At 50.8% G+C, this 25,764-nt stretch overlaps 1 protein-coding gene across 3 annotated transcripts in view; it reads right to left on the reverse strand.

Moving 5' to 3' along the window:
• Positions 1-25,764, reverse strand: part of GDAP1L1 (ganglioside induced differentiation associated protein 1 like 1) — a 51,276-nt gene continuing 25,512 nt past the window's right edge. For 2 of the 3 annotated variants that reach the window (XR_006200403.1, XR_006200402.1), the window contains 6 exons: positions 19,416-19,608; positions 18,215-18,388; positions 13,743-13,840; positions 12,846-12,960; positions 1,100-1,757; positions 1-1,000 (listed from right to left, as the gene is read on the reverse strand). Coding sequence is in view for 1 of the 3 variants with exons in the window: in XM_042930905.1 (XP_042786839.1) it covers positions 1,414-1,757; positions 12,846-12,960; positions 13,743-13,840; positions 18,215-18,388; positions 19,416-19,608 (924 nt within the window). In the remaining 2 variants the exon portion in view is untranslated. Of the gene's footprint in view, positions 1,001-1,075; positions 1,758-12,845; positions 12,961-13,742; positions 13,841-18,214; positions 18,389-19,415; positions 19,609-25,764 lie in introns of those variants that run through there. The other variant, XM_042930905.1, reaches the window with a different exon arrangement.

The following is a 25,764-nucleotide window of genomic DNA, read 5'->3' on the forward strand; positions in this document are numbered from 1 at the left end:
AATGTTCTTCAGACATTTTAACTCATTTTCCCCTCTGGGAATGTGACCTGGGTATACCCCGGTCTGTGTCCAAGTTAACACAAGCAGATGGTTGTGAACATGCTCTGTAAACTGAGAAGCCCTGTGTCCAAGTGAGGTGGGTTTATGCCAAGGTCAGGACATTGCAAAGTCCACGCAGAAGCCATCTCCACAACCAGCAACTTGAGACCCGGACTTTATTCTTGCTTGCTCTTGCGAACCGCTGAATCTGAACCTCGAGTCTCTGCCTCTCTGCCCCAAACTTTGGAAAGGAGAGATGGATGGACAACACAGGTCTAGAAATGAAAAGCAACTGCTCCTCCTGAATGCTTTATTGGGGGCTTTCGGTGGTTTCTAAGCATGAGCGGCAGTGACACCCAGACCTTCTCCCAACATGCAAAAGGCACAGGAAAGTGAGACACGACCAGGGAGGGCAGCAGGGATGCAGAGACACCACACTCCCCTGCTCCATGTGGCATGGTGGGGCACAGGGGAAGCCCCACGTGTGATGGGGAAGGTGGGCAGTAAAGTAGGTGGCTTTGGCAGAGGCAGAGGGAAGGACCTGAGTCCATCCACCTCCAGACCCACCCCTGCACGCAGGCCAGGACTGACCTTCTGAGAGAAGGTCAACATGACTTTCGCTGCAAGTCCACCTCCCATGGTGGGAAGTCAACCCCCAGTGGGAAGAGGTGATGGGTAGGTGCTCTTCCAGGGACTTCTGGTAAAGCAAACACATTGGCCAAATCAGGAGGGGACGAGAGGGCGTGCTCATGGTGTCGGTCCCAGGCATGGCCTGGTGGTTGGGTGCCACTGTCTTGGCTGGTGCCAGTGCTGTCTCAGTCCACGTGCAGGAGAAGAGTGGAGCCCCTTGGGGTCTTCAGGAGCCTCCCCAGGGTCCGCGGTCTCCAGCCCCAGCCCCAGCCGGAGGCACCACTTGGAAGAGTCAAGTGTTGATGTTGGCTTTGTCCTGTGGAAGAGTTCCCTGGGCAAGAGGGAAGGGGAGGCGAGGGGATCAGGCCCTCTGAGCCCCCAGCACCTCCCAGAATCTGGGCCCTGGTGGATCAAACAGCCTGGGACTCACCTCAGATCCTAACCAGTCCCCACAGTTCCATCTTGAGACCTTGAATCAAAAGAAAAGGCATTCGTGTTTTGTGTTCTCTCTCTCTTTCACACTCACGCTCACTCTTTCTCTCCTTTAGTAGAGCCGTGGCCTCAACTCACGGCATTGGCAACGTCTACTTCTAAACTATGGAATGTTTTCACATTGACGATAGAATTACTCCAAACGGGGTGGGGAGTGGCTGTCCAAGTGTTCATGAGACAGTGCGTTACTGAGAGCTTGCTGGGAATCACACAGTACAGAGACACCGACAGGCGCTGAGCCCAGGCCTGGCTCTAGATGTATTTTTTCTTGAGGTACCAGTAGGCAAAGTAGCCCATCCCCCCCAGGGAACCCATGAGGAAGGACGCCCCAAAGAAAGATGGGGGTTTCCGCTTGACCAGCCGGAACGCGTTGGGGATGACGGCCGACAGCAGGGTGGTGTGGATGTCTCCGAGGACTTTCCGGAAGGCCAAGCGCCTCTGGACCCTCTCAAAGAAGGACTGCAGGTTGGGCCGGCTCCCATCTTCCCAGTATTTCTTGGACAGTCCCAGGAACTTGAGACGGTGCAGGGTGGCTCCCAGGAGGACATCGGCGAGGGTGAAGGCACAGCCACAGAGCCACAGCTCACATTTCTGCCCTGGGGGGAAGGGAGAGGAGATGGGGGTGGACAGGTCAGCTTCGTCCCATCAAGCTGATGGGACTTCTCTCCCTTGGACTCCTCCAGTCTCTGCCTGCCCGCCACAGCACTGCCCCGAGGTCACTCACTTCCATACAGCTTTAATGATGTTTGCCTTATGCTTATACTACCTCTATTACTATTTTTTCTTTGAACCAACTGACTTTTTAAGTGCAAATATATGTATTTAAACTCTGGCCTCCTATGTCTTACTTCCCATTTTACAGCTCCACTTGGATGTCCACTATGCATTTCAAGCTCGGTTTGTCCAAAATAGAATTCCTGATAGTCACTTCCAAACCCACCACAGTCTTCCCCATGTCAGCAGCCACATGCCTACCCTGTCAGTTGCTCAGGCCACAGCCCCATGCCACATCGAGTCCTCTTTCTTTCATTCCTCATGTACAGTATGTCAACAATTCCCATCGGCTTCTCTTCAAAATACATCCAGAGTGTGATGTTACCTCCATTGTTACCATCCTAGTCCAAACAAACATTCTCTCCTACCTGGGTTATCATCATGTCCTCTTACAAGGTCTTCTTGATTCTGCCCTGGACTTCCTAGAGTGTGTTCTCAACATAGCAGCTGGAGGGACTGAAAATGGGCATGGCTGGCCTGGGGGACCCAGTGGATAAGTGGATGATTCATGAGAAGTCAAGATTAGAGAAGTGGATGCAGATAAACTAGTGAAAAGGCTTAAAAACCAGGCAAAGGAATTTGGACATTAACATGGTCAGTGGGGAGAATGGCGGGGTTTTGAACAAAGGTGATGTAGGAGACCCGAGGAGCTGCCTGTCCACCTCCGGGCCTTTGCCCCTGCTGTGTCTCATGCCTGGAGATTCCCCTCTGCCTCCTCTCTGCCTCCACTTCCTGTGAGGTCTGCTGTCCTAGGAAGCTTGCTTCTGCATCTTTGAGCAGGTGTCCCTTTCAGCTCAGAAATTTCCTGAATCTGATGCCCTCCACCATCAAAGCCTGATCCCTTCCATCCCTTTCACTCTGCATCTTCTTGTTCATTCATTTATTCATTAATCCAACACATGTTTATGTATGTGCTGGACATGAAGACCTGACCTGACATGACACAGGACAAGACAGTGTCTTGAGGGGTTGATGGTTTCATGGAACGAGGAGGTAAAGTGTAATGAAGGCCCTAATAATCTGAAGTTTGTTCTTGAACAACATAACCTTCAAGATGCCCATTGGATAGCCAAAGGGAGATGATGAGTCAGCAGTTAGAGGTACATGTACCTAGTTCAGGTGTACATAATCAGCATGGAGGTGGGGGGACATCAGCGAGAAAGTGAGTGCAGACGGATCTGAGAATAGGACCAAGGACTGAGCTTGGGAGTTTTAAGATTTAGATATTGGGCAGCAAGGAGAAACCAGCAGAGGAGCATAAAAAGGAGCACCTGGGAGGTGGGAGATGAACCAAGAGACTGTGTTATCCTGGAAGTCAAGGTTAGGAAGTGTCCCAAGGAGAAGGGAGTGCCCGACTGTGTTCAAACGCCGCAGAGAGGTCAAGTAGGAGGCTGAGAACTGTGGTGGCATTTGGTGACTGGTGACCATGACAAGAGTAGATGCTGATGCTGAAAGCCTGGTTGGAAGGAGTTCAAGAGAGAAATGGAGGAGAGGAACTGGAGACGGTGAGCGAAGATCACTCTTTCAGGGAATTTCGCTGTAATGGGAATATGCCATTATGCCAATATGAGAGACAGGTCCAGAGTGTCTTTGCAAGTTGGGAGAGGAAACTCAGGATGTTGATGGGAATGATCTAGCAGAGAGGGGATGACACTACAAAAGACAATGGAGGGAATTACTGACGTGAGTCCTTGAACGGGATGGCTAGTATTCACGGGGAAGAGGTACTAGTCGAAGGACAGTTCACTCTTGGGAATACGAGGGAGTGTGCAGTACTACGTTTCATCAAATCTAAGTTGCTGTCAAACGTAAGACATCCACCCTGGAGAGAACAATGGTGCTAATTAAACTTTGTGAGAAACACTGCAATTTCAGAGATGCTGAGATGTGACATAACAGAGGTGCACCTTCGAGCTGCTAAAACGTGGTTTGTGTATGGGCACTGATGCTGGTCAGGGAGAGGTTGTGGGGTCAGAGATCTGAGGGTCTCCTCCTAAAGCTTCCATTTTCTCAGTGATATAGAAACAGTCAGTGAGGGGAGGGGTGGAGGCAGTGGTTAGAAGGTTGAGGAGGAAGAAGAAAGTATTATTAAGTAGTCACCTGGGGAGGGGGATAGGGGTGGCCCAGGGCAGCCGGAGAGCCATCTAAGGCTAGTGGTCTTGAATCCAAAGTGAGACCAGCCTGCATGCATGTGTATTTCTCTAGCCACACTTGGGTTCACAGGTGCCGGTGCTGACTGGGTCAAGAGTCGGGTGTAACCATGTTTGAGGTTTTGCAAAGTATGATAAAGCAAGAGAAGGGCATGGAAGCCGATGGTGCAGGCCAAGGAGTGCTCTTGCTGGTGGGAGCTTACTGCTAGGTCTGGAGCAGGGTGAGATCAGGATGGGGGCGAGGGGCAGTGAAAGGAGGCAGGACCAAGGGCCTGTAGACCCCAGTGACAGACTGGAGGAGACAGACAGGTTTGAGAACAGGACCAAGGACTGAGCGCTGGGGCACTCCAAGGTTCTCCAGTGAACGAGGAGAAGCCAGCAAAGGCACATGAGAAGGAACAGCCTGTGAGGTGGGAGATGAACCAGAGCACGTGCTGTAATTTCCTTAATCCTCATGACAACCCTATCAAGTAGGGATTATTATCCCCACTTTACACATGAGGCAACTGAGGCACAGAGAGGATAAGTAACTTGGTCAAAGCCACACAGCTAGTACACGGCAGAGCAGAGCCTGGATTTGAACCCAGGCCATCTGGTTGCAGAGTCTGTGCTTACAACCACTACACAACACTGCTTCTTTCCGTGTGCAGATGAAAAAGCGCGTATGCATGTATCTCCACATACACTCGGGCCCCTGGGTGGCTCAGTCGGTTAAGCATCCGACTCTTGGTTTCAGCTCAGGTCATGATCGTATGCTTTGTGAGACTGAGTCCCGAGTTGGGCTCTGTGCCGACGGTGCACAGCCTGCTTGGGATTCTCTCCCTCTCTGCCCCTCCCCTACTCACACTCACTCTCTCTCTCTCTCCCTCAAAATAAATAAACTCTAAAAAGAGAAACAAAGAGGTGTATTCTTTGTTGGGTCTGTGTGCAGATCTATGTGTCTGCTGGCCTATGTGTTTGCCTGCTCAGGTCCCCGCGGCTGATTGTGTGTACACACGTGGATATCCGCACACCTGGGCATCTGTGTCCATGTGGTGTGGAATCCCCGCGTGTATACGTGAAGTGTCTGCCCGCATCCACTTGGCTGTTGGCCTGCAGACAGATGCTCACGAGCATGTATGTGCACGTCGCTATCTAAGTGTGGCCATGCCTGTGTTTACGTCTGTGGGCAAATTCTGATAGCCATGACCACCACGTATGTAGACATCTGGTATGTCACCAGAGGGCCGGACCCATTCGGTTTCCCCTCCCCTCCAGCTATGCGTTCCCTTCGGAAAGCCCCCAGCCCTGGACAAACTCTGTCTTGTGCCTTCTCCGAGTCTGCCAGCTGAGTGTGCTGGAGACAGTGACACTGACCGGCTATGCCTCAGATTCATAACCACAAAGCCCAAGACAGCACTCAGCCATGCCTGGGCCTCTGATAGTTCTGGAGTAGGCTGGCTTCCCCACGCCCTGCAAAGACAACCACACTCCTCTCCTCACACTCTGTCCCCAGTCCTCACTCAGCTGATGATGCCACCGCGTGCTTCGTTCAGAAAACAGGAGCCTTCATGGGGCGCCTGGGTGGCTCAGTCGGTTAAGCGTCCGACTTCGGCTCAGGTCATGATCTCATGGTCCGTGAGTTCGAGCCCCGCGTCGGGCTCTGTGCTGACAGCTCAGAGCCTGGAGCCTGTTTCAGATTCTGTGTCTCCCTCTCTCTCTGCCCCTCCCCTGTTTATGCTCTGTCTCTCTCTGTCTCAAAAATAAATAAACGCTAAAAAGAAATTAAAAAAAAAAAAAAGAAAAGAAAACAGGGGCCTTCAGGGGTGCCTGGGTGGGTCAGTCAGTTAAGCGTCCAACTTCAGCTCAAGTCATGACCTCACAGTTCATGAGTTCGAGCCCCGTGTTGTGCTCACTGCTATCAGCTCAGAGCCTGGAGCCTGCTTCGAATTCTGTGTTTCCCTCTCTCTCTGCCCTTCCCCTGCTCACACTCTGTCTCTCTCTCAAAAATAAATAAACATTAAAAAAATTAAAAGAAAATAGGAACCTTCAGCCAGAAAAGCCCTCACTCCAACCAGGAAACCTACAAAGCCAGTCACCTACATGCACACTACCTTGGGCCACCTCGCGGTGGAGGGCGCCAGCCACCTCCTCTCGTGGCCAGGTCCTCTGTGGCTCTCTGCCCACCACCCCCTGTCCGAGGCCACATGTCTTCCCTTTGCCTTCCAGACCTGCTCTCCTCCCTTCTCCGCACAGCTCTCCGCCACAGGAGAATGACTTGATGGAAAAACCGGTGGGGCTCCACACCCTCTGGCTCCAGCCACTGGGGAGCAGAGGCAGGAGATGGGAGGGTGGGCGAGAGTGAGGTCAGAGTCTTGCTTCCCTCAGTGTCCTCTCTGTGCATCGCCACGGACTGGGTGTGTCCACAGACTGAAGGTCACAGCTCCTGCCAGGGGGTTCCCCTCTCCACACAGCCTCTCTGTCCAGGTTCCTGAAGCTGCTCCCACACCTCACGACCTCACGACCTCAGGCCCAGGGCACTGCATTTGTCCCTGTGCTCTCCCTGCATCCTGCCCACATATTTGTAAATAGTCCTTTGATTAAGTGCTTTTCACCTTTACCTGATTCGAGGTGCCCTGTTTCCTATGGGGCCCCTGCCTTGAAGCAGGTCCCTAGCGTCCCCTCCTGGACTGGGTGCCATCCATCCTGCAGCACTGATTTCTCCCTCCCACTGGGTTACTTCTACCACCTTGAAAATATGCTCTTGGATGTCCCATCTTAAAATTTTTTTAATGTTTATTTTTGACAGAGAGAGAGAGAGAGAGAGAGAGAGCATGAGCTGGGGAGGGGCAGAGAGAGAGGGAGACACAGAATCCGAAGCAGGCTCCAGGCTCTGAGCTGTCAGCACAGAGCCCGACGAGGGGCTCGAACTCACAGACCGCGAGATCATGACCCGAGCCAAAGTCGGACGCTCAACCAACTGAGCCACTCAGGCGCCCCTTGGATCACCTATCTTAAAAAAGTTTCCTCTCTTCACCCCGCATCCTTCTTCAGGTACCATCCCATCTCTCTACTCCCACAGCTAAACGTCGCAAAAGAGGTGTCTTCATTCTTCACCTCGTGTTTACTCTTTAGCCTTCAGCCCCCACATTCCAACTAAACTGCCCTTGGCAAGGTCACAGCCAACAGCCATGAGACAAAATTCATGGCTTGACACTGTTCTTTCCTTAAAGCACAATCCTTTCTGGGTTCCATTCACACAAGGGTCCTACATCACTGGCTCCTCTCTCTGTCGGCTTTGCTGGCTCCTCTGCCTCTACCCTCTCCTCGATGTGGGGGGATCTCAGGGCAGGTGTGGTAGTTTTAAAAATATGCTCACAAAGGGCAGCTGGGTGGCTGGGTCGGTTGGGCATCCAACTCTTGATTTCAGCTTGGGACATGGTCTCACGGTTCGCGGGTTTAAGCCCCTGGTCTGGAGCCTGCTTGGGATTCTCCCTGTCCCTCCCCTGCTTGCGTGCAAATGCTCACTCTCAAAAATAAGCATGTGAACTTTAAAAAAAGTATACGCTCACGAACTACTCAATACTTCTCCAATGGAACCCAATTTCCCTCCCCTTGAATATGGACTGTATTTTGTGACTTGCTTCTAGTGAATAGAATGTGACACAAGTGACAGTGACTTCTAACAGTAGGTCATAAAAGGCATTGTGGCTGCTTCTCTCTCTACGTTCACCCGTTCAGGGGAAAGCGATCAGCCATGTTGTAAGGAATCTCAAGCAGCCCCACTGAAGCTTAGGTAATGAGGAACTGAGGCCTCCTGCCAATGGCCAGCGGGGAACTGAGACCTCTAGTGAAGAACCATGTGAACGAGGGGCGCCTGGTCTGACTTGGGCTCAGGTTCTGATCTCACGGTTCATGAGTTCGAGCCCCACACTGGGCTCGCTGCTGTCAGTGTGGAGTCTGCTTTGGATCCTCTGTCCCCCTTCTCTCTGCCCCTCCCCTCGCTCTTGCTCGCTCTCTCTCTCTAAAGTAAATAAACATTAAAAAAAAAAAAAGAACCACGTGACTGAGCCATCTGGGAAGTGGAGTCTCCAGCTCAAATGACTGCAGCCCCAGCCAAGCTTGAGCGCAACCTGCATCATGCAACCATAAATTAGAACCAGCATCTACCCTGCTCCAGAATTCCTGAGCCACAGAAAATGTGTGATGTAAAACATGTGGGTTTTGTTCCTGTTTCAGCCCCTAATTCAGGGGAAATTTGCTGGGCAGCAAAAGGACACATCAGCCCTTGACTCCTCTGTTTTGTCTCTCTCCACTGTCTCCCTGGATGAATTGCCCAGTTCTATGGCTTTAAATACCACATATATGCCGGAGTCTCACCAATCTCTCTTCAGATTCCGGCCTCTCCATTACAAGGCAGACTAGAATACTAATGGCTATGTGACACCCCCTCTTGGATGTCTGAAAGGCATCTTGAACTCACTGTGCCTCAAATTGAACACTCAGCCTCCTTTGCCCATATCAGGAAATGGCACCACTCAGTAGCTCAGACCAAAACCCAGTAGTCATCCTTTTCCTTACTCTTCCCACCTCACTCGACCATTCAGCAAGTTCCAGTTCATTCTGTCTCCAACATGCCTCTCAAGTCCATCCACGCCTCCCAATCACCCCTGCCACTTCCTCAGTCCAGGCCAACATCATCCCTCCTGGGCTGCTGTGACAACCTTCCATCAGTCTCCCTTGAAATCCATTCTCACAGCAACCAGAGTGCCCTTAAAGTCAGAACACCTCACCATTGGTGGATTGCAACAATTGCCACCAATTTCCCCCATCCTGCATGCATGTGGCTTTGCTGCTTCTGCGAACAAGAGGCAGAGTCTTCACCCCTTTAATCAAGACTTGCTCTAGCCAACGGGGTTCTAGTAAATTCCACACAAACAGAAGCTGGAAAAGGGTTTATGTGCTGAGCCTTTGCTCCCTCGCTGCTCAGAAATGGCTTTGACCACCACCATACGAATGAGCCTGGGTTAGCCTCTGGGCGATGAGCAACATGTAGCCCACTTACTCCCATTGGCCCTGCCAACAGCGAGCCAGCCACCAGACATGTTAGGGAGGTCACTGACTGCCAGCTGGCCACAAATACCTGAGTGATACCACCACCAGCATGTGGGACAGAGACAAGCGATCCCAGCTGAGCCCAGCCCAAACTGCCAAAGCACAAATCATGAACAAATAAAAGGTTCTTTTAAGTCACTCAGATTTAGAGTTTATTCGTTATGCAGCAAAAGCTAACTGATACAATCCCTTTCTCAAAACCCTCCAAGGATTCCCCATTGGATGTATTTGTATATAGTATAAAATCTAAATTCTAAATATGAATAAAATATAAATATGGGTACATTCTAAATTCTAAATACAGGTCCATTATCCTGCATCTCTCTGGCTCTCTCCAACCTCACTCATGCCACTCTCCCTATTACTCAGCACACAGTAGCCAAGTACTGGAGAGCTCCCAGCTATCCCCCCCCCCCCCCCCGCAATGGTATCCCCTCAGTGTGGGACACACCTGTCCTGGTTCTTCACAAGGCTGGCCCCTCCATATCCTTCAAATCTTATTTGAAATGTCACCTCTTCAGAGAAGCTTTATCAGATTTTCCCTGCTCTTTTCATTATCCATCTTAACACTTACCACTGTGTACAATTCTGTTTTTACTGATGGGATTATTTGATTAATGTCTTTCTTCTCCATACGACTGTAAACTCCATGGGAGCAAGAACAATGTCTTGTTTTTTCTTGCATTTTTATCCCCAGGACATGGCACACAGGAGGTGTCCAAGAAATATTACAATAAATGAATGAAAGAATGGTAATGGTAATTATTTTTGAAACTGCTATTTCTAGAACATTTTACTTTTAGTCAGGTAATGTGGAGAGTGACCAATACTCATTATCTTTATGAACCCTCACAACCTCCCTCTAAGTTGGATTCTATTATTACCCACATTTTGTAAAAGAGCTCAGAGAAGTGAAGTGAATTCCATAAGGTCATAGAACTAGGAGACAGCTGATCAAGAACCCACATCAGTGTCATCTGGTTCCATGCTAGGGGTCTTAGCTGTGACATTATAATACCTCCCAACCCTGGGCTCTGCCTCACGAGGGGACAAGTGGAGGGCATGAGTGATCCCCCCAGGGAAGTTTGGGGATGCCCCAGTGGGTGAGTGAGTGAGAGACCATGTGGGCCCAGCTACTTCCTGGACCTTTGCTACCTCCCCCAGCCATGGAGGGACACAGGACTATCCAACATCCCCATCTGGAACAGCCCCAGTCATCTTGCCATGAAGCAGTGCAATGTTGCCTCCTCTTGGAAGAGCTCATGACGAACACAGAGACTGAGGTCAGGAGGCTTCCAATCTAGGGATCACCTGAGCATCCAAAGCTGTTCTCTAGGACTATCAACCCTGCTCTCCATCTAGGTCACACTCTGTGTCTCCCTTGATCATATCAGCAGCTAATATTTGTGGACATTTCCATACTGTGTGTCAGGCCAGGTGTTTATTCCCTTTCACGTACTTTCTCATTGAGCCGCACAACAGCCCTGTGAATAGGCTTTCATTTTATCACAGAAGAAGTGGCAGAGCTCGAGCTTAAAAACTCAGACTCTGGGAGCCAGGGTTTAAATCTAGGCTCCCCCATTTCTATCTGTGTGACCTTGGGAAGGTTACTGAACCTCTCTGTGCCTTAGTTTCTTCATCGTAGTTACTCATATTATCTCCTAAAGTTGCTATGGGGATTAAACTATGTGAAACAGAATAGTACTCGACACACAGTAAGTGTTGTTAAAGATGAAAGCAGTATGGGTTGAACGGTGTCCTTCCAAAATTCATATGTTGAAGCTCTAATCCACAGTATCTCAGAATGTGACTATATTTGGAGAAAGGGCCTTTAAAGAGGTAAGTTAAAATGAGGCCATCAGGGTGGGCCCTAACCAATCTGAGGTGTCCTTGTAAGAAAAGGACATTTTGCCACACAGACACCAGGGGTGTGTACACAGAAGAAAGCCTCTGTAAGCCCAAGAGAGGCCTCAAAAGAATCAAACCTGCCCGCCCCTTGAACTCAGACTTCCAGACTCCACAACTGTGAGAAAATAGATCTCTGTGGTTTAACTCATCCAGTCTATGGGATTTTGTTATGGCAGCCAAGCAAATTAACCCATGAATATATAAGATGTGCCTGAGAATTAAGGTCGACCAATGAGAGAATGGCAGAGCTAGAACTCTGTCTGACCCCAAAGGCAGTCTTAGAAACGCCATGCCTTCTGGCCTCTGAGCACTCTTCTGTAAGGGCTCCCTTAAGCACCTTCCCTGACAGGAAGGAGAAAGTCCCTTCTTGAGATGTGTATATTAGTTTCATTACTAAGCCTTGCCATGCTTTTTTCTACAGAGGATTTAGGGCCCTGACTTTAGAACTCATGGCAATGTCCCTATTCAGGACTCTAGGTATCTATGTGTACCTTGTGCTTGCCTCAGTTACGAGATGCTGGAAGAGCACTGGACCTGTCAAGAGGGAACATGTTCTTGCCCTAACCATGCCATTTATGAGCGGTGTGATGTTGAGCGTGTCCACGTATCTCTCTGAGCCTCATTTTTCTCAAATGGAGAATGTGCATGCCGTTAGCTGTTATATGTTTAAACTAGCATGTTCCAGGCAACGTGCAAAGTGCATTTACTTTTTATAAGAGTCCAACAAGATGGCGTTAAGTTGTGTTCTTACCATCCCATTCTACAGATGAAGAAACTGAGGCTTCAATAGGGAAAACAACTTGTCCAAGTCACGCAGTACAGGCGGCAAAGCTGGAACTCTAACTTAAACCTGCCTGACTCTAAACCCATCTCTCTTTTTTTTTCTTTTTAAGATTTTAAGTAATCTCTACACCTAATGTGGGGCTCGAACCCTGAGTTAAGAGTTGCATGCTTTACCGACTGAGCCAGCCAGGCGCTCCTAAACCCATCTGTTACAGCACTGTGCCCCACAGTTTTCCCATTCAGATGGGGTGTGCATGTGAAGCTGTGAGTGTAGCGCTCCATGTTGCATAGGCTCCATAAATTAGCACAGCTGAGGAGACAAGACTAACAGGTCGCCTAAAACAGGGCAAGACGAGAAGGTCTGGAATCAAATTTGAAGAAGAGAAGTAGCAAAGACAGCACATAAAAGGAGAAAGGAGCAGAGTGGCATGGAGACTGTACTCCTGGCCGCAAGAGCTGCAGGAGCAAAGTTGTGGAGATGGGAAAGAGGTTGCACACTTAGGGTCCAGAGAGCCACTTAAACAGAAAGATCAAGGTCAGAAAGAGCCATAATGCATCCTTGAGCAGGGGAAGGCAAGATGATGTGGTGGGTCATGTTGATCACCAACTACCACCAGCATTATCATTGCCATCAATCTTTGTTAAGCATCTACTGTGTGCTAAGCATTAACCTAAACATTCTTCGTGTATAATTTCATGTAACATTTCAACACTTTTGGCAGGTCTTCTTATTATCCCTATTATACAGATGAGAAACTGAGGTCCAGGGAGGTGAAGTACCTGACCCATGATCACTTAACTACCAAGTGGTCAAGCTAGGACTTAAACCTAAGTGTATCTGACTCCATGGCCCATGATTCTAATGACCTGGGAGGTCCTCTGACATCTTTGGGATAAAGGGGCTGGAACTAAACAGGGTCAGGTGGGCCGGATGGGCTCCAGCACCCACCTACCCCAGACAGAGCTGGCACCCACCCTCATTCTCCAGCTTCCTCTTCTCCAGCTCCGCCTCTATCTGGTCCAGCACCATGGCCAGCTCCCCGAGGATCTTCTTCAAGTAGCTCACATCATCGTGCTCCAGGATCTTGGCCTGGGGACAGGACAGGCAGGAGCCAGAGGAGTTGAGTTGGCTTCCATTGAGCCTGGGTGACCAGGGATTGAAGGAGCTTGACCCAGACGCTCTTTGGCAAACCCAGCCTCCAAACATCCCCTTCAGTGTAGAGGGTGCCCCATGGTTACGAAGCACCCGCATCTGGTGCTCAGTGCCCCTTGAGCTCAGCTGTCCTGGCCAGACCTCTTTCACAGTGCTGACACTCTCATATACCAACTGCTGTAAGGGTTCATTGATAGGAGCTCATTGCTGCCCCTTCTCCTGAGAATTACTCTCAGCCAAAGAAAAGCTGCCTGGAGATACAGGCCCCTCAAGCCCCCGCCAGGCAATATGTAACCACTGACTGACGGATACAGTATAAAAGGCTTGCCCCTTGCCTTGGGGTGGATCAACTTTGTGGTGTCACTCATGCTGCAGAGGTGAACTTGGCCCCTCCCTCTTTCCTATCCCTCCCACCCTTACAGGGTTCTCCTCAGAACTCTCCCTCAATGTCACTCTTATCCAAGAACCTCCATCCAATGCTCTGCTCTTAGGGACACAACCTAAGACATGAGGAGACCAAGGCTCCAGGGAGACAGTGGCTTGCCCAAGGTTAAGTAGCCAGTAAATGACAAGAGGAGACAGAATTGGAAAAACAAGCCAGTGTTGTTTTCATTTCATGTCATCAGCCGATCCTCTACTTTGAACCAGCCTCGCGCCTTTGTTCTTTTCCATGGGAAAGATAGTGGGGAGTGGAACTGAGCAGGTCTGGAAGCACTCACCATGAGCTTCTTCTGTTTGGAAAGGTAGGGCTCAGAGAGCTGGGGCTCCTCTTCATGGTCCAATTTCATGAGGTCTGTGGTGGCATTGGCTAAATGTCCTGGGGAGAGAATAAGGAAGGTCCCATCTTTCTGATAACCAGTGCCACCCCCAGCCCTTCTTCCACAAGCTTGTGAGTAGGTTCCATTCAAACGTTGGTCTGAAAAGTAACAATATGGACAGCCAACACTTGGTAGGCACAACAGGCTGGAACACGGGAATGGATGAGATGCCATCCTGCCCTAGGCTCAGGCTAGTGGGAGAGACAGACACACAAAGAAATCTCTAGGATACAGCACCATCAATCTGCAATGAAGGGTGAACAGAATGCTGTGGGATAGAGGGCCACCTGCCTGGGGCACAAGGCATCAAGAAACCCCACTGAGGAGGGGACTACTCGGGAATGAGTGGGAGCTTGCCAGAAATAGATAGGTTATAAACCTGGACAGACTCATGCTTCAGTGCATGCCACCCCCTACTCTTTCTTGTGGTTAAGGAAATGGGTTCGGAGAGGCTAAATATCCCACACTAGTAAACGATAAGCAGGATAAGATCCTAGGGTCTGTTCTGTGATTGGGGTGGGGTTTCTCCAGAATTCTTGGCCAGTGAGTCTGGGGTGTGGTGAGTCAGGTGGACAGTGGTGCCCCAGTCCTGCCTGGTCCTTTCCCTTGGGCCCCAACTCCACTTAGCCATCTCTTAGGCTCCTTGAACCTCACCCAACAGACCTCACCATCTTCCCTGCTCCCCCTGCTCCTCGCCTGCATTCTCCCCTAACTGCAGCACCCCTCCCCCACACCAAGTTAAGCCAGATGCCTGGGGGTTGCCTTTAATTCCTCCTTCACCTCCTCCCTGAACAAAATCAGTCCCATGTCCTATTGATTCCTCCTTCTTATTCTTTCCCATACTTAACATCTCCTTTTCAACCCTCTGACTCCCTTAGTTCAGACTGGATGATTCTGACCTGGCCCCAGGCACTGGCATTCTCTCCACTCGGTGCCCTTCTTCCCACTCACACTGAAGAGGTCTTCCTCAAATACACACTTGTCCGTGCCATTCCCTGCTTAAAACCCACTCTGGCTCCTCACTGACCTCGGATAACCTCCAAACTCTTCAACGTGCCTTAAAAGACCAGCAGGATCCCTCTCCTCTCTTCTCACCAACTCCACCTTTCACTGAGGAAACATTTCATCCACCCAAATGCTTGGCCTGAATGTGCCAGACCATTCCAAACCTCAGGGCCTCTGCTCACACTACTTCTACCTTCTGGAATAGCTTTCTCCTGTATTCCTGAAAATCCCCTTCTAGATCCAGCACAAGATCACCTCCTCCAAAAATCCCATCCTGATCCTTTGAGAGGTCTGACCATCCAATGCCTTTGTCCTTCAGTGCCCATGGTGCAGATTTCTGCCAAAAAATGCAAATATAGTAATCAGAGATGCCATTGCATCAATCCGTTCACATTCCAATCTGTGCGAAAAGTGCCCCCTGGTCTTGCGCAGTTCACACCCTGTAATGCTATCCACAGAGATTCTGATGTACTTCTCTCTGAATGTATATGTCTCCCACTAGAATTTGAGTTTCTGGATACCAGTGGCTATGTCAGATTCACCTGTTTCCTTAAAACACAGTACAGGCCTGGCACAGAACAAGAGCTTAGTGAGTGTTGAATGAATGAATGAATGAATGAATAGAATAGAATGAATAAAATGAGTGAGTGAATGAGTGACTGCAGGTATTCAGCTACTGCCCTCTGACGTCTTACCATCTACCACCCTATCTCCTGGCCTGCTAGAAAAACCAGTAAATACGCTCCCAGACCTTCCAGCTTTGGGGCTATATTAAATCTCATTGATATTTTATGAACGTGAAGGTCAAGTATAGCATTTTATCTCTTGCCAGTCATCCAGGGGTGTACACGTGGCTCTCTTTAGACTCTAGAAGGGCAACCCAAGCCAAGGAAAGACCTTGGACTGATTGGAGGGGTCACTGCAGGATGACTGCTACATTCTGTTTGATCCCTCTCCTCTCCCAGCTGGGCTGGGGCCCTGAGTTCTTGTCTCTTCTCAAAGGAAGGAGCAGGGTAGGCCTTCTCTGGACCCCTCACTGCCTTCTAGGCTCCTTTAAATGACTCAGGGTGGAATGAGGAAGTGCCTCCAGTCCCCAGAAGCATTTAGGGACTGCCTCCATCCAGTCCTGGCCACCGTCATTGCTCACCTAAATGACAGCCAGGACCTCCTAACTCAGTGAGGGAACTTTGTAAAATGCACATCAGATCATGTCACTGTCCATCCCTGTCTCTCCACTGCTCTTTGGGCAAAATTCCAAATCTGTCAGGCCTACTCCCCAGACTCACAGCATGGCCACTCATACCTGCCTCGGACTACACTTCATCCACATTGAACTTCCTTCAGTTCCCTGAACACACTACACCCTCTCTTCCCCCTCAATGAAAGGGTTCTCCCTCCCCTCCTACCTCCTGGTCATCCTTGGATGTTGCTGCATTTCAGAAGCCCTCCAGGCCCCCAGAGGCTGGAATGGGCATCTTCCCATAGCCTCCATGCTTCCTTTACCATAACACTGATTGGTTTTGGTTAAAAAATTTTTAACCAATTAGTTTTTGAACAGGTTATACATGTATACCTGTTTAAAACTTCAAATATTAGGGGCGCCTGGGTGGCTCAGTCGGTTGAGCATCCGACTTCGGCTCAGTTCATGATCTTGTGGTTTGAGTCTGAGCCCTGCGTCGGGCTCTGTGCTGACAGCTCAGAGCCTGGAGCCTGCTTTGGATTCTGTGTCTCCCTCTCTCTCTACCCCTCCCTCACTCATTCTCTCTCTCTCTCTCTCTGTCAAAAATAAATAAACATTAAAAAAATTTAAAAATTCAAATATTAAAGAATGTGCAGTGAAAAGTAAATCTCTCCCCCCTCAGTCTGTGGTCTCTTAGTTCTGCTTCCTGAAAGCAAACCCTATTGGCAGCTTCTCGTGTATCTTTGTGTTTGCAAGCACCTGGGTATCCATTTAACACCCTTTTAAATATAGTAATGATAGCACACTAGATGCATTTGTTTTGCCTTCCTTTATTCTTACTTCCTAACATATCTTAGGGAGCATCACTTATACTCATTTTTTTAAACAGCTGTACAGTATTCTATTGTGGGAATACTAGAATATTTTGCCCAGTTCCCAACTCATGCACTGCTGAGTTATTTCCAACTTCTTGCTATTACCACCTATGCTGCAATGGTGATTCTTGGTGCACACGTCCAATCGTAACTGCAGGATAATCTCCACGGTGTGGGCCTTTTTGTGTTTGATATAGGGTGCCAGACTGTCCTCCTGAGAAGTTGTTCAAATGTGTTTAGTCCCACACTGCAATTACCTGGCCACTTGTCTTTCTGCTTATCTGTGATGGAACTGTGACCCTGGGAGGGTAGAAGCTGTGACTGTCCCCATCGGTCCCCAGACCCCTGCCCAGCGCCTGGGTCGTAGGAGACCTCATAAGTGTTGACTGAATGGAGACAAGATGATATTGATAGATTCCAGGTCTTATTCAAGGGTACTCTAAAGGGACAAGATCAAGTTCCACAACCTGCCCCTTCCCACTTTAAACAACAGCTCACGCCTTTGAGAGGAAGTGACCATTAACTAAGTACCTAGTATCTACTTAGAATCATCACACTTCATCTGTCTATAGGATCCCATGGTGTCTGCACAGGGCCTGGACCAAAGTCTGTAAATAACTGTTGATGGATAATCTGATTTAATCTAACCCCCATTGACCAGGCACTAGAAACAAAAAGATGAACCAGGCTATGGGCATGTCCAGACTAGCAGCTAGGACAGGACGTGGGTGATGCTTCAATCAGAAACAAGAGACCTCACAGGGGCCTTACATATCTGGGCAGCCTTCCTTGGTGACACCAACCCTGAAGTCGCTCATTGCCCTGGATCACCAGCTCTAGTCCTGACCTCCTTGGGCCCTGACCCCAGGTGTCTGGGGCTGGGACTCTTCCAGTACAAACGTGCTCCAGCTTTCCACGGACAAGACAAGCCTCTGGGAAGGCAGACAGCCCACAGCCTCTGTACGGGATGGCAGGATAAGAGGAGGGGCAGGAGAGGGGAATGAGACGGCCAGGGAGGGAGAGACGTTTTGGTTTGAAAGTGGGTAAATGAGATGGAGTGCCAGGGAGAGTGGTGGAGAGAAGGCAAGCAGGAGGGAGGAAGGGAGAGAGACAGAGGATGGAGCACGAGACACCCAGGGCGAGGGCCAGAGAGATGAACAGAGACAGAGAGAAAGGGGGTGGAGACAGAGGCAGGGACGGGAAGAGGGAGACCAGGAAGGATAAGAGGAAGAGGGGGAGTTACAGACACACAGTGGGGAGAAGATGTGGAGGAGGGGAAGGACTCCCGTTGAGGGGTCACCCATGGCACTCACTGCGGATCTCAGCCGTGGCGTACTTGGGGATCATGGAGTCCGTGGTGAGCTCGGGGTGTAGGATGCAGCCGTGCGTGTAGGCGTCCATGGGCAGCGCGTCCAGTAGCTCCCGGTACTGCAGGACCCTCGCGTGCTGTGGGCTGCCCGCCTCAGGCATCAGGGCCACCACGTGCTCTGTGGGGCACAGCCGGGGCTGGGCTGGGGGGCAACGGGTCCTGCCCCGGCCCCCTACCCCTCTCATTCAGACAGACCGGGCTCTGGCACCCTGTCCTTCAACCCCGGTGTGCTGGGACCCCAATCGTCGTGGCCCAGGTGCCACCCCTTTCCTCGGGCTCTTGAGATAAAATTTCCCCCCGGTTGACAAGGGGATCCTAGTGGTCTTGCCTGCCTACCTCACCTCCCTGGAGTCCTGCCAAGCTGTCTGCTGAGGGGCTGCCCGATGGGAGTCTAGGCCCAGTGTTGGCAGGCTTCAAGAGAAGCCAGAAACCTGGATGTTTAAAACTGAACTCTCCTTAATTCTTCATTGTTGGCAACTAATTCGTATTCTTTCTCCACAGTGCATGTCTGGGCCCTGGACCCCTCTCAGCTGTGGTCTGCAGCACCTGCTATAGGCAGTGGGCTTCTGAACCTGAAGAAGGCTGGAGGGCAGGAGAGGACATAGGGTCCTGTGGTGTTCCAGGGTGTCTGGGCCCTGCTCACATCTGCAGTGTTCCGGGGTACCTGGGGCCAGGTCTATGGGGTTCCTGGGGAGTCCATGGCCCTAACTATGCTTATAGGGATTCAGAGAGCTGGGCCCTGCCTGTGCCCTGGCATCCCCAGAAGACCTGAGCCCCTCCTGGTGGCTAGGATGGTCTGGGTCCAGCTCCTGCCCGGGGGCTCGGAGGGCCTATGGCCATGCTTCTGACTCCAGAGCTCCTGGGGATGGAGGTTGTAGCCCCTTTGCTCCTAGGGCCATGTCTGGGCCAGCCCTTTCCCTGGAGTCCTGGGGATAGGGTTTGTAGCATCCCAAGGATCGTGGCCATACCTGTGGCCCTGTGGTCCCTGGGGGCGGTGGGCATCTGAGCCCTGTCTGCCATCCCGCTGTTCCTTTTGGGGGAGACTGGGCCTTGTCCACAGTCCCAGTGAGCTTCCTCAGGCTCCCCAAGGTTCTGTGGGGTCCCTGGGGTCTGTGGCTGAGCCCCTGTGGGTGTGGCGGCCGTACCTCCTGTGAAGGTCCGCTCCACGTAGTCGATGATCTGGTCATAGTCACTGATGATGTTGTCCCGGTGGATAATGACGGGCACCTCCTCCCCCAGGTTGAGCCGCATGAACCACGGCTCCTTGTGCTCACTCTGCGGCAGGCTCACGTCCCTCTCCTCACACGCCAGGCCCTTCTCGGCAATCACCAGCCGCACCTGCAGGCGCCAGGGTCAGAGCGGGGAAGGCGGGCGGACGCACGGGGGACACTCTGCCCAGGTGGGGTGGGGCATGTGGGAAGGGAGGTCAGAGGTCACACACAGGAGGGGGCACTGTTGCTTCCTGCTCATTCTTTGGGCAGGTGGACTCTCCCAGGGCCCTGGCGCCTCTTGGTGGGAAGAACACAGCCCTATCTGGGGCCAAGGGGCAGGGCTCCCTCATAGTTATGGGACTGGGTTTCACAGCTGGACATACCTGGGATAGGATTCCTGGCTCTGCTGTGTGTGTTTGGGCAGATTCCTTAAACTTCCTGAGCCTCAGTTTCCTTATTTGCAAAACGGAAGTATTAATAGTACCACCCCAGTGTCTGGCACATAGATGGCACTCAAGTCATGGTTTCACTATTATGACTGGACACTCAGCTTGGCCTCCAGGGGTACATCTGGCCAGGAAATTCATAGGAATTCTTATCATCAACATGATCGATAGCAATATTTCTCAAATTATTTAGGAAACAAAGCAAGGTGGAAAATAATTTGCCAACATCAGCTGAGCCTTTTATTGCCCCCAGACACTTTCCCATCTGGTTGTTGTTCACAACAGCTTCCCAAAAGAGGGTAGAACAGAGGCTATCTCCCTGTTTTTCTTGATGAGAAAACCAAAGCCCAGAGAGGGCAAGTAACTTACCCAAAGTCACACAGCAATTTAGCAGTAGACCTGAAACCGGAAACAGTGGGTCCTGACTCCTGCGGGCACCTTCAGGGAGTCCTGGGCCTGCCCCCTCCTTAGTCTTTCCCTATGTCTCTAGGGGGTCCCAGATGAATATTTGAGCTGGTAGAAGTTAATGGAGAGCCTTGAGGCTGGGGCCTGCTCCTAACCCAGCCCAACATTTCTGAGTTGGAAGATAATTAGAGATCACTTGGTCCAACTGTCCCCTGCTTGTGGACTGAGACTCAGAAAGATGACTTTTGTCCAAATTCCCCAGCAAAAAGATGGCAAGCGACTCTACCAAAGGCTCCAGGGCAGGGGGAAGGGAGGGCATCCCTGAGCCTAGCAAAAGTGGTTCTCCTTGAGCATCAGTGTCCCCATACACACTCGGTCGGTAGCTCTTGGGACTGGATGTCCACAGCCTCCCTCCCAGATGCCAGGAGTTAAGCACTCAGAAGGGTCAGCATGGTGTCATAGTCGGACCTTGGACTCGGTGCCAGACTGTCAGTTCAAATCCCAGCTCTGGCACCTACTTGCTGGGTGACTTGGCTTTACATCTGTGTGCCTCAGTTTCCTCATCTGTCCAATGAGAGTCCCACTAGCAGTTCCCGCAGAGGGCTGCCGTGAGGATTAGATACATTAGTCCCTACAGAACAGTGCCTGGCACCCCATAGGCATATTGTGTCTTAGCTACTTGCATGAGATCAGGTTCTGGAAGCAGACAGATCTAGACTTGAAGCCTGGCTCTGCTGTTTATTTGCTGTGTGATCTTGGATGAGTTACTTGACTTCTCTAATCTTAGGTTCTAAAGATGAGGAATGTAATCCACTCCTTCAAGCTTGACATGAGGTTGAGATGGGATCATATGGATAACGTCCCAGCACGGGAGGTTAATACATGGATTCTACCATCATTATTACACACACACACACACACACACACACACACACACACTCACCATCATGATTGGTGTCCTAGAGTACTTCATGCCCAACCCTCAAAGCTAACATGAACACCTCTTTCCATGTGGGGAGGAAGAAGTAATTAGCCCCTGAACCCCCAGTGCTCATTCACAGATTCGTTTGCTCCATTAGCCAAAAGCAGGTCCTACAGATGGGGCTGGGAGGTCCTCACCCTGGCTCTGCCACAGCAATGCTATTATGTGACCTTAGAGTGTCACTGCCCCTTCCCGAGCCTCCTTTTAATCATGAGTAGAATGAGGGCTGGACTCCACGTTGGAGGAGCGCCTTGCTGCCAGCTGACGCTACATTCGGACCACGCAGGAGACAGTGGGAGGAATGGCTGATTCTAAGAGAGGCGGAGGAGTTGTGGCAGAGAGAGAGCACCGGGGGTGGCATCTGTTGGGTCTGGGTGTGTGAGTGTATACATGCGTGAGCCTGAACGTGAGTAGCAACTGCATGAGTGTGCAAGTGTGTGTGTGTGTGTGTGTGTGTGTGTGCATGTGTTCATGAGTGCGGGTGTGTATGGATGAGTGTCTGAGTGAGTATTAAAGCATTGTGTGAGTGCGTGTGCATTAGTGTGGATATGAGTGTGCATATGCAAGTGTGAGTGTGTGTCCTTGTGTGTATGTGTAGGTGAGTGTGCATGTGTATATTCTCCTGCCTGAGCCCAGGAGGAGCCCCAGAGCCATCAAGGCTGGAGTTTGGCTGGAGCGGAACTGCCCATTCCCTTCCTCCGGCCCATCCTGGCATCCTTGGCCCTGAACCATCGCGCTCTGCCCAGCCATCCAGCCTCCAGGCCAAGCTGGGACCGCTGAATGGATGGAAACAGAAACCAAACCAGGCCCCTGTCCTTGACAGGTCCGGACATTTGGCCTTGCATCCTGGCAGGACACCTGCTCCCAGGGACCACTCCCAGGTCCTGCCCTGGAACTCTAGTGAGGGTGCCAGATGGGGCTAGTGCCTGGGGAGGGGACTATCTTTAGAGATGTAAGAGTTTTGCTTGGAGCTGCCTCAGGGTCAGGTCGGCAGGCGGCCAAGGAGACTTTCTCCTTTAGCGGAGCTGCAGGCCAGAACCGTGTGCCATCCTGCGGGGGAGGGGAGTGTGGGAGGAAGCCAGGTCCAGGGGAAGGGCATGCAGTCACCAAGGCCATCTGCCTCTCTGCATCCTGGAGGCTGGACCAGCCTTGGTGGTCACCACTCAGTGTGACCAGACATCAGCCACCCCTGGGCAAACCATCTTCTCCGCGGGTGCATGGAATTAGCTCACTGGTGCTTCAGAGTCGGGACTGTCCCTCCTCACCAGGCAATTGCAATGGGCTGGCTTGGAGTCTGTGCCCAACCATTTAGTTGTTGTATGACTTTGTAAAAGACACTTAAGAGTCTCTGAGCTTCAGTGTATTTATCTCAAACATCCTTTTTTTTTTTTTTTTTTTTAATTAATAAAGGTGAAGGAGGGGTCCACACAGGGATCTGAGGAAAAGAGTTCCAGGCAGAGGGAACAGTCAGCACAAAAGTCCTGAGGCAGGAGCGTGTCTGGCATGTTTGAAACACAATGAGGAGGCCGGTGTGGCTGGAACAGGGTGGGCGGGGAGATGAGAGGGGATGAGGCCCTGCACAGGGCATTTTAATCAAGACCCCAGATTCCGTGGATAAATTCCGTGGCTCCTTGAACTAAGATGGGGAAATCACATGTTTACTTTCAATAATCTCATACTGACAGTTATCATTTTCTTCAATTATGAGCGTGGGCGACAAAGCATGGTAGTGTTCGCAGTGCCTGAAATATTGTCACCACAAGACATCAGATACTTTCATCATTTCACATTGCTACAGTTACACTCATCACGGCTTCGACACTACAGTGATCAGTCCTGCCACCAGGTAAGGTTATAGAATGGGTTAATACAGAAACATATATTATTACATAATGAATTTGTTTTATAAGGATGTCAACAGCTATACTTCGATTGGCTTCCCTTCTAGTAATGTTATGTATTTTACTTTATTTCATTAAAAGCATTATTCTGAGAAAGGTTCACAGGCTCCCCTCTATTGATGAAGGGGTCTGCGACCCAAGGAAGGTTAGGATCCTGAGGTAGAGCCTGAGGCCATGACGAGGATTCTGGCTCTTTCCTGGAGGCCCCTGGCGAGCCACTGCAGGCTTCTGGGAAGAATGGGGAGGTCTGCGGTTGCCACCTGTGAGCCTCTGGGGGTGGGGGTGGGGCAAATTGTCAAGGGCAGCGTGGACCGGGCTAGGAGCCAGTGCCCAAGAGCTTGAAAGGCAAGGCCCGGGTAGGAGGTAGAGATCACCCTCCATTCTCACTTCCTCCTGCCATGTCTGAGAGGGGCCTCTGGAAGACCTGTTCAGTCTTGGGTGTCAGGACTGTCTTCTGACAGGACCCTGACCTGGGCCTCTCACTCCTGGGGGCAGAAGGCTGGGCCAGGTTCTCCCCAAAGGTACCTCCAAGAAAAGGGCAGACCCTGAGAGGATGGAATAAGGGAAACTTGAACCAAGCTTGTTGCAGGAAGCCAAGGACGGCTCTCAGAGGCTCACCTGGGTGGAAATCACAACAATATAGCTAACTCCCAAAAAGGGCTTTCTCTGTACCAGGCGCTACTCTAAGACATTTATGTGTATTAATTAAGTTAATCCTCACAAAAAGCCTAATGAGGTAGGTACTAGTATCATGCCCGTTTTATAAAAGAGGAAATAGCCACAGAGACAGCGCTAAGTTGTCCCAAGTCACACAGCCAGTAAATAGCAATCTTGGTTTTTGAAAAACTGCCTGGTGTGAGGACAGAAAGATGCTCAAAGGGATGGGGACACACAGAGACAGGGTAATTCTTCCCTCCTGGGGAGGGAGGAATTCAAGTTGTATCAACGTGTAGTCCATTTTCATGTGGAAGAAACTGAGGAGCAAAGAGGATCAGGAACTACCTGAGGCCACAAGCTAGTGAATGAGAATGCCAGCACTGGATGCTGGTGTCTTGACTCTTGCCCCTTCCAGTCTCACCCTTCTGCCCCCTCCCCACCCCCCCAAGCCAAGGAGAAGGTGGCGGGGGGGGGGGCCAGAAACAGCCTCAGAAGCAAGCTAACATCTACACTTTGCATTTAGAACCCCCTTTGAACCCTGTGGCCTCAAATGATCACTTATGATGGTGCCTGAAAGTTCACTGTTAGCGTGTCATTTTTAAGGCATTGTGCGAAGTGTGTGACCATGCATGATCTCAGTCTTCACAGCCCTCTGAGGTAGGAACCGTTCCTCCTGAACACAGGAGGAAGCGGAGACTTACAGAAGTGAAGACACGTGCACAGTCACGCAGTGGGAAGTGGCACAGTCAGGATTTGCTCTCCTGTCTAGTAAATGTAAGTGCGCTTACTGGGCACTTTCTGTGTGTCAGGTGCTGCTCTAGGTGACTTAATGGATACATTTGCTGAATCCTCACAACAGCCCTATCCCGGAGGTGCTGTTATTTTTCTCAATTTACAGACGTGATGCCTGAGGCATGAGAGGCTGAGCAACCTACCCAGAATTACTCAGTTGGTCAGTGGCAGAGTTGAGACTGAACCCTGGGCTGTCTGGCCCCAGAGTCTGGGCTCTGGCTCCCCTCACTGTCCTGCTGCCCTCTAGCTCTGGAATAGTCCCCAGATGTCCCATGGAGCCACCACCATTCTTGGGGGTAGGCTATTTTCTGCTATTCATGTACCATTAAGGACAGGCTTCTCAGATGCTCCACAAAGGGGAACTGCTCCCCGAATGCAGGCAGGGCCCTTTGGGACTGAAAGGAAGGAAACTCACCTGCTAAACTCCTACTATGTGCCAGACACTTAACATATGTCCATGTTCCTCTCAAACCCTCAGGAATTCTGCAGGGTTGGATGCAAAAGTCCCTTTTGACAGATGAGGATATTGAGGCACAGAGGGGTTAAGTGACTTGTCCAAGGTCAAACAGCCAGTAAGCACTCAAGATGAGAATGGAATCCAAGACCATCTGACTGCAGAGCCCATGCCCTTTCCACCGGACACACTGTCTCTAGAGCCCACCACAGGCCCCCAGGCAACGTGAAGTCCATGGACGGGGAGGCAGGAGGATTCCCAGGCTGGCCTGGTCACAAATGAGGTTGCAGTGAGCAGTCCCATGCCTGAATAAGGGGCTACCTGAGCCCTGAGTGCAGGCTGAATAGGAAATCTTCCATGGGGGCAAGGGGAGGAGCAGGAAGCTCCCTTTGGGAATGGTAATGGAAGGTACCATCCCTCTGTCCCCTGTCCAGTCCCAATCACTGGGGTCTGGATCCTGAGGTTCTGGATAGGAAGGTATTCTGAAATCTGGACGTCAGTCCGATACATCTCCAAACTCCAGCAACTTGCACGGAGCCTGGCATGCAGTAGGTGCTCAGCAGGCATTTGTAAAATTTACGGATGAGTCCTAGAGTGGCCCTGGTTAACTTGACCCCTCCTTCACCTAGCACTGTGGTGATATCAC

Source organism: Panthera leo, chromosome A3, assembly GCF_018350215.1.
Source record: "Panthera leo isolate Ple1 chromosome A3, P.leo_Ple1_pat1.1, whole genome shotgun sequence".
NCBI lineage: Eukaryota > Metazoa > Chordata > Mammalia > Carnivora > Felidae > Panthera > Panthera leo.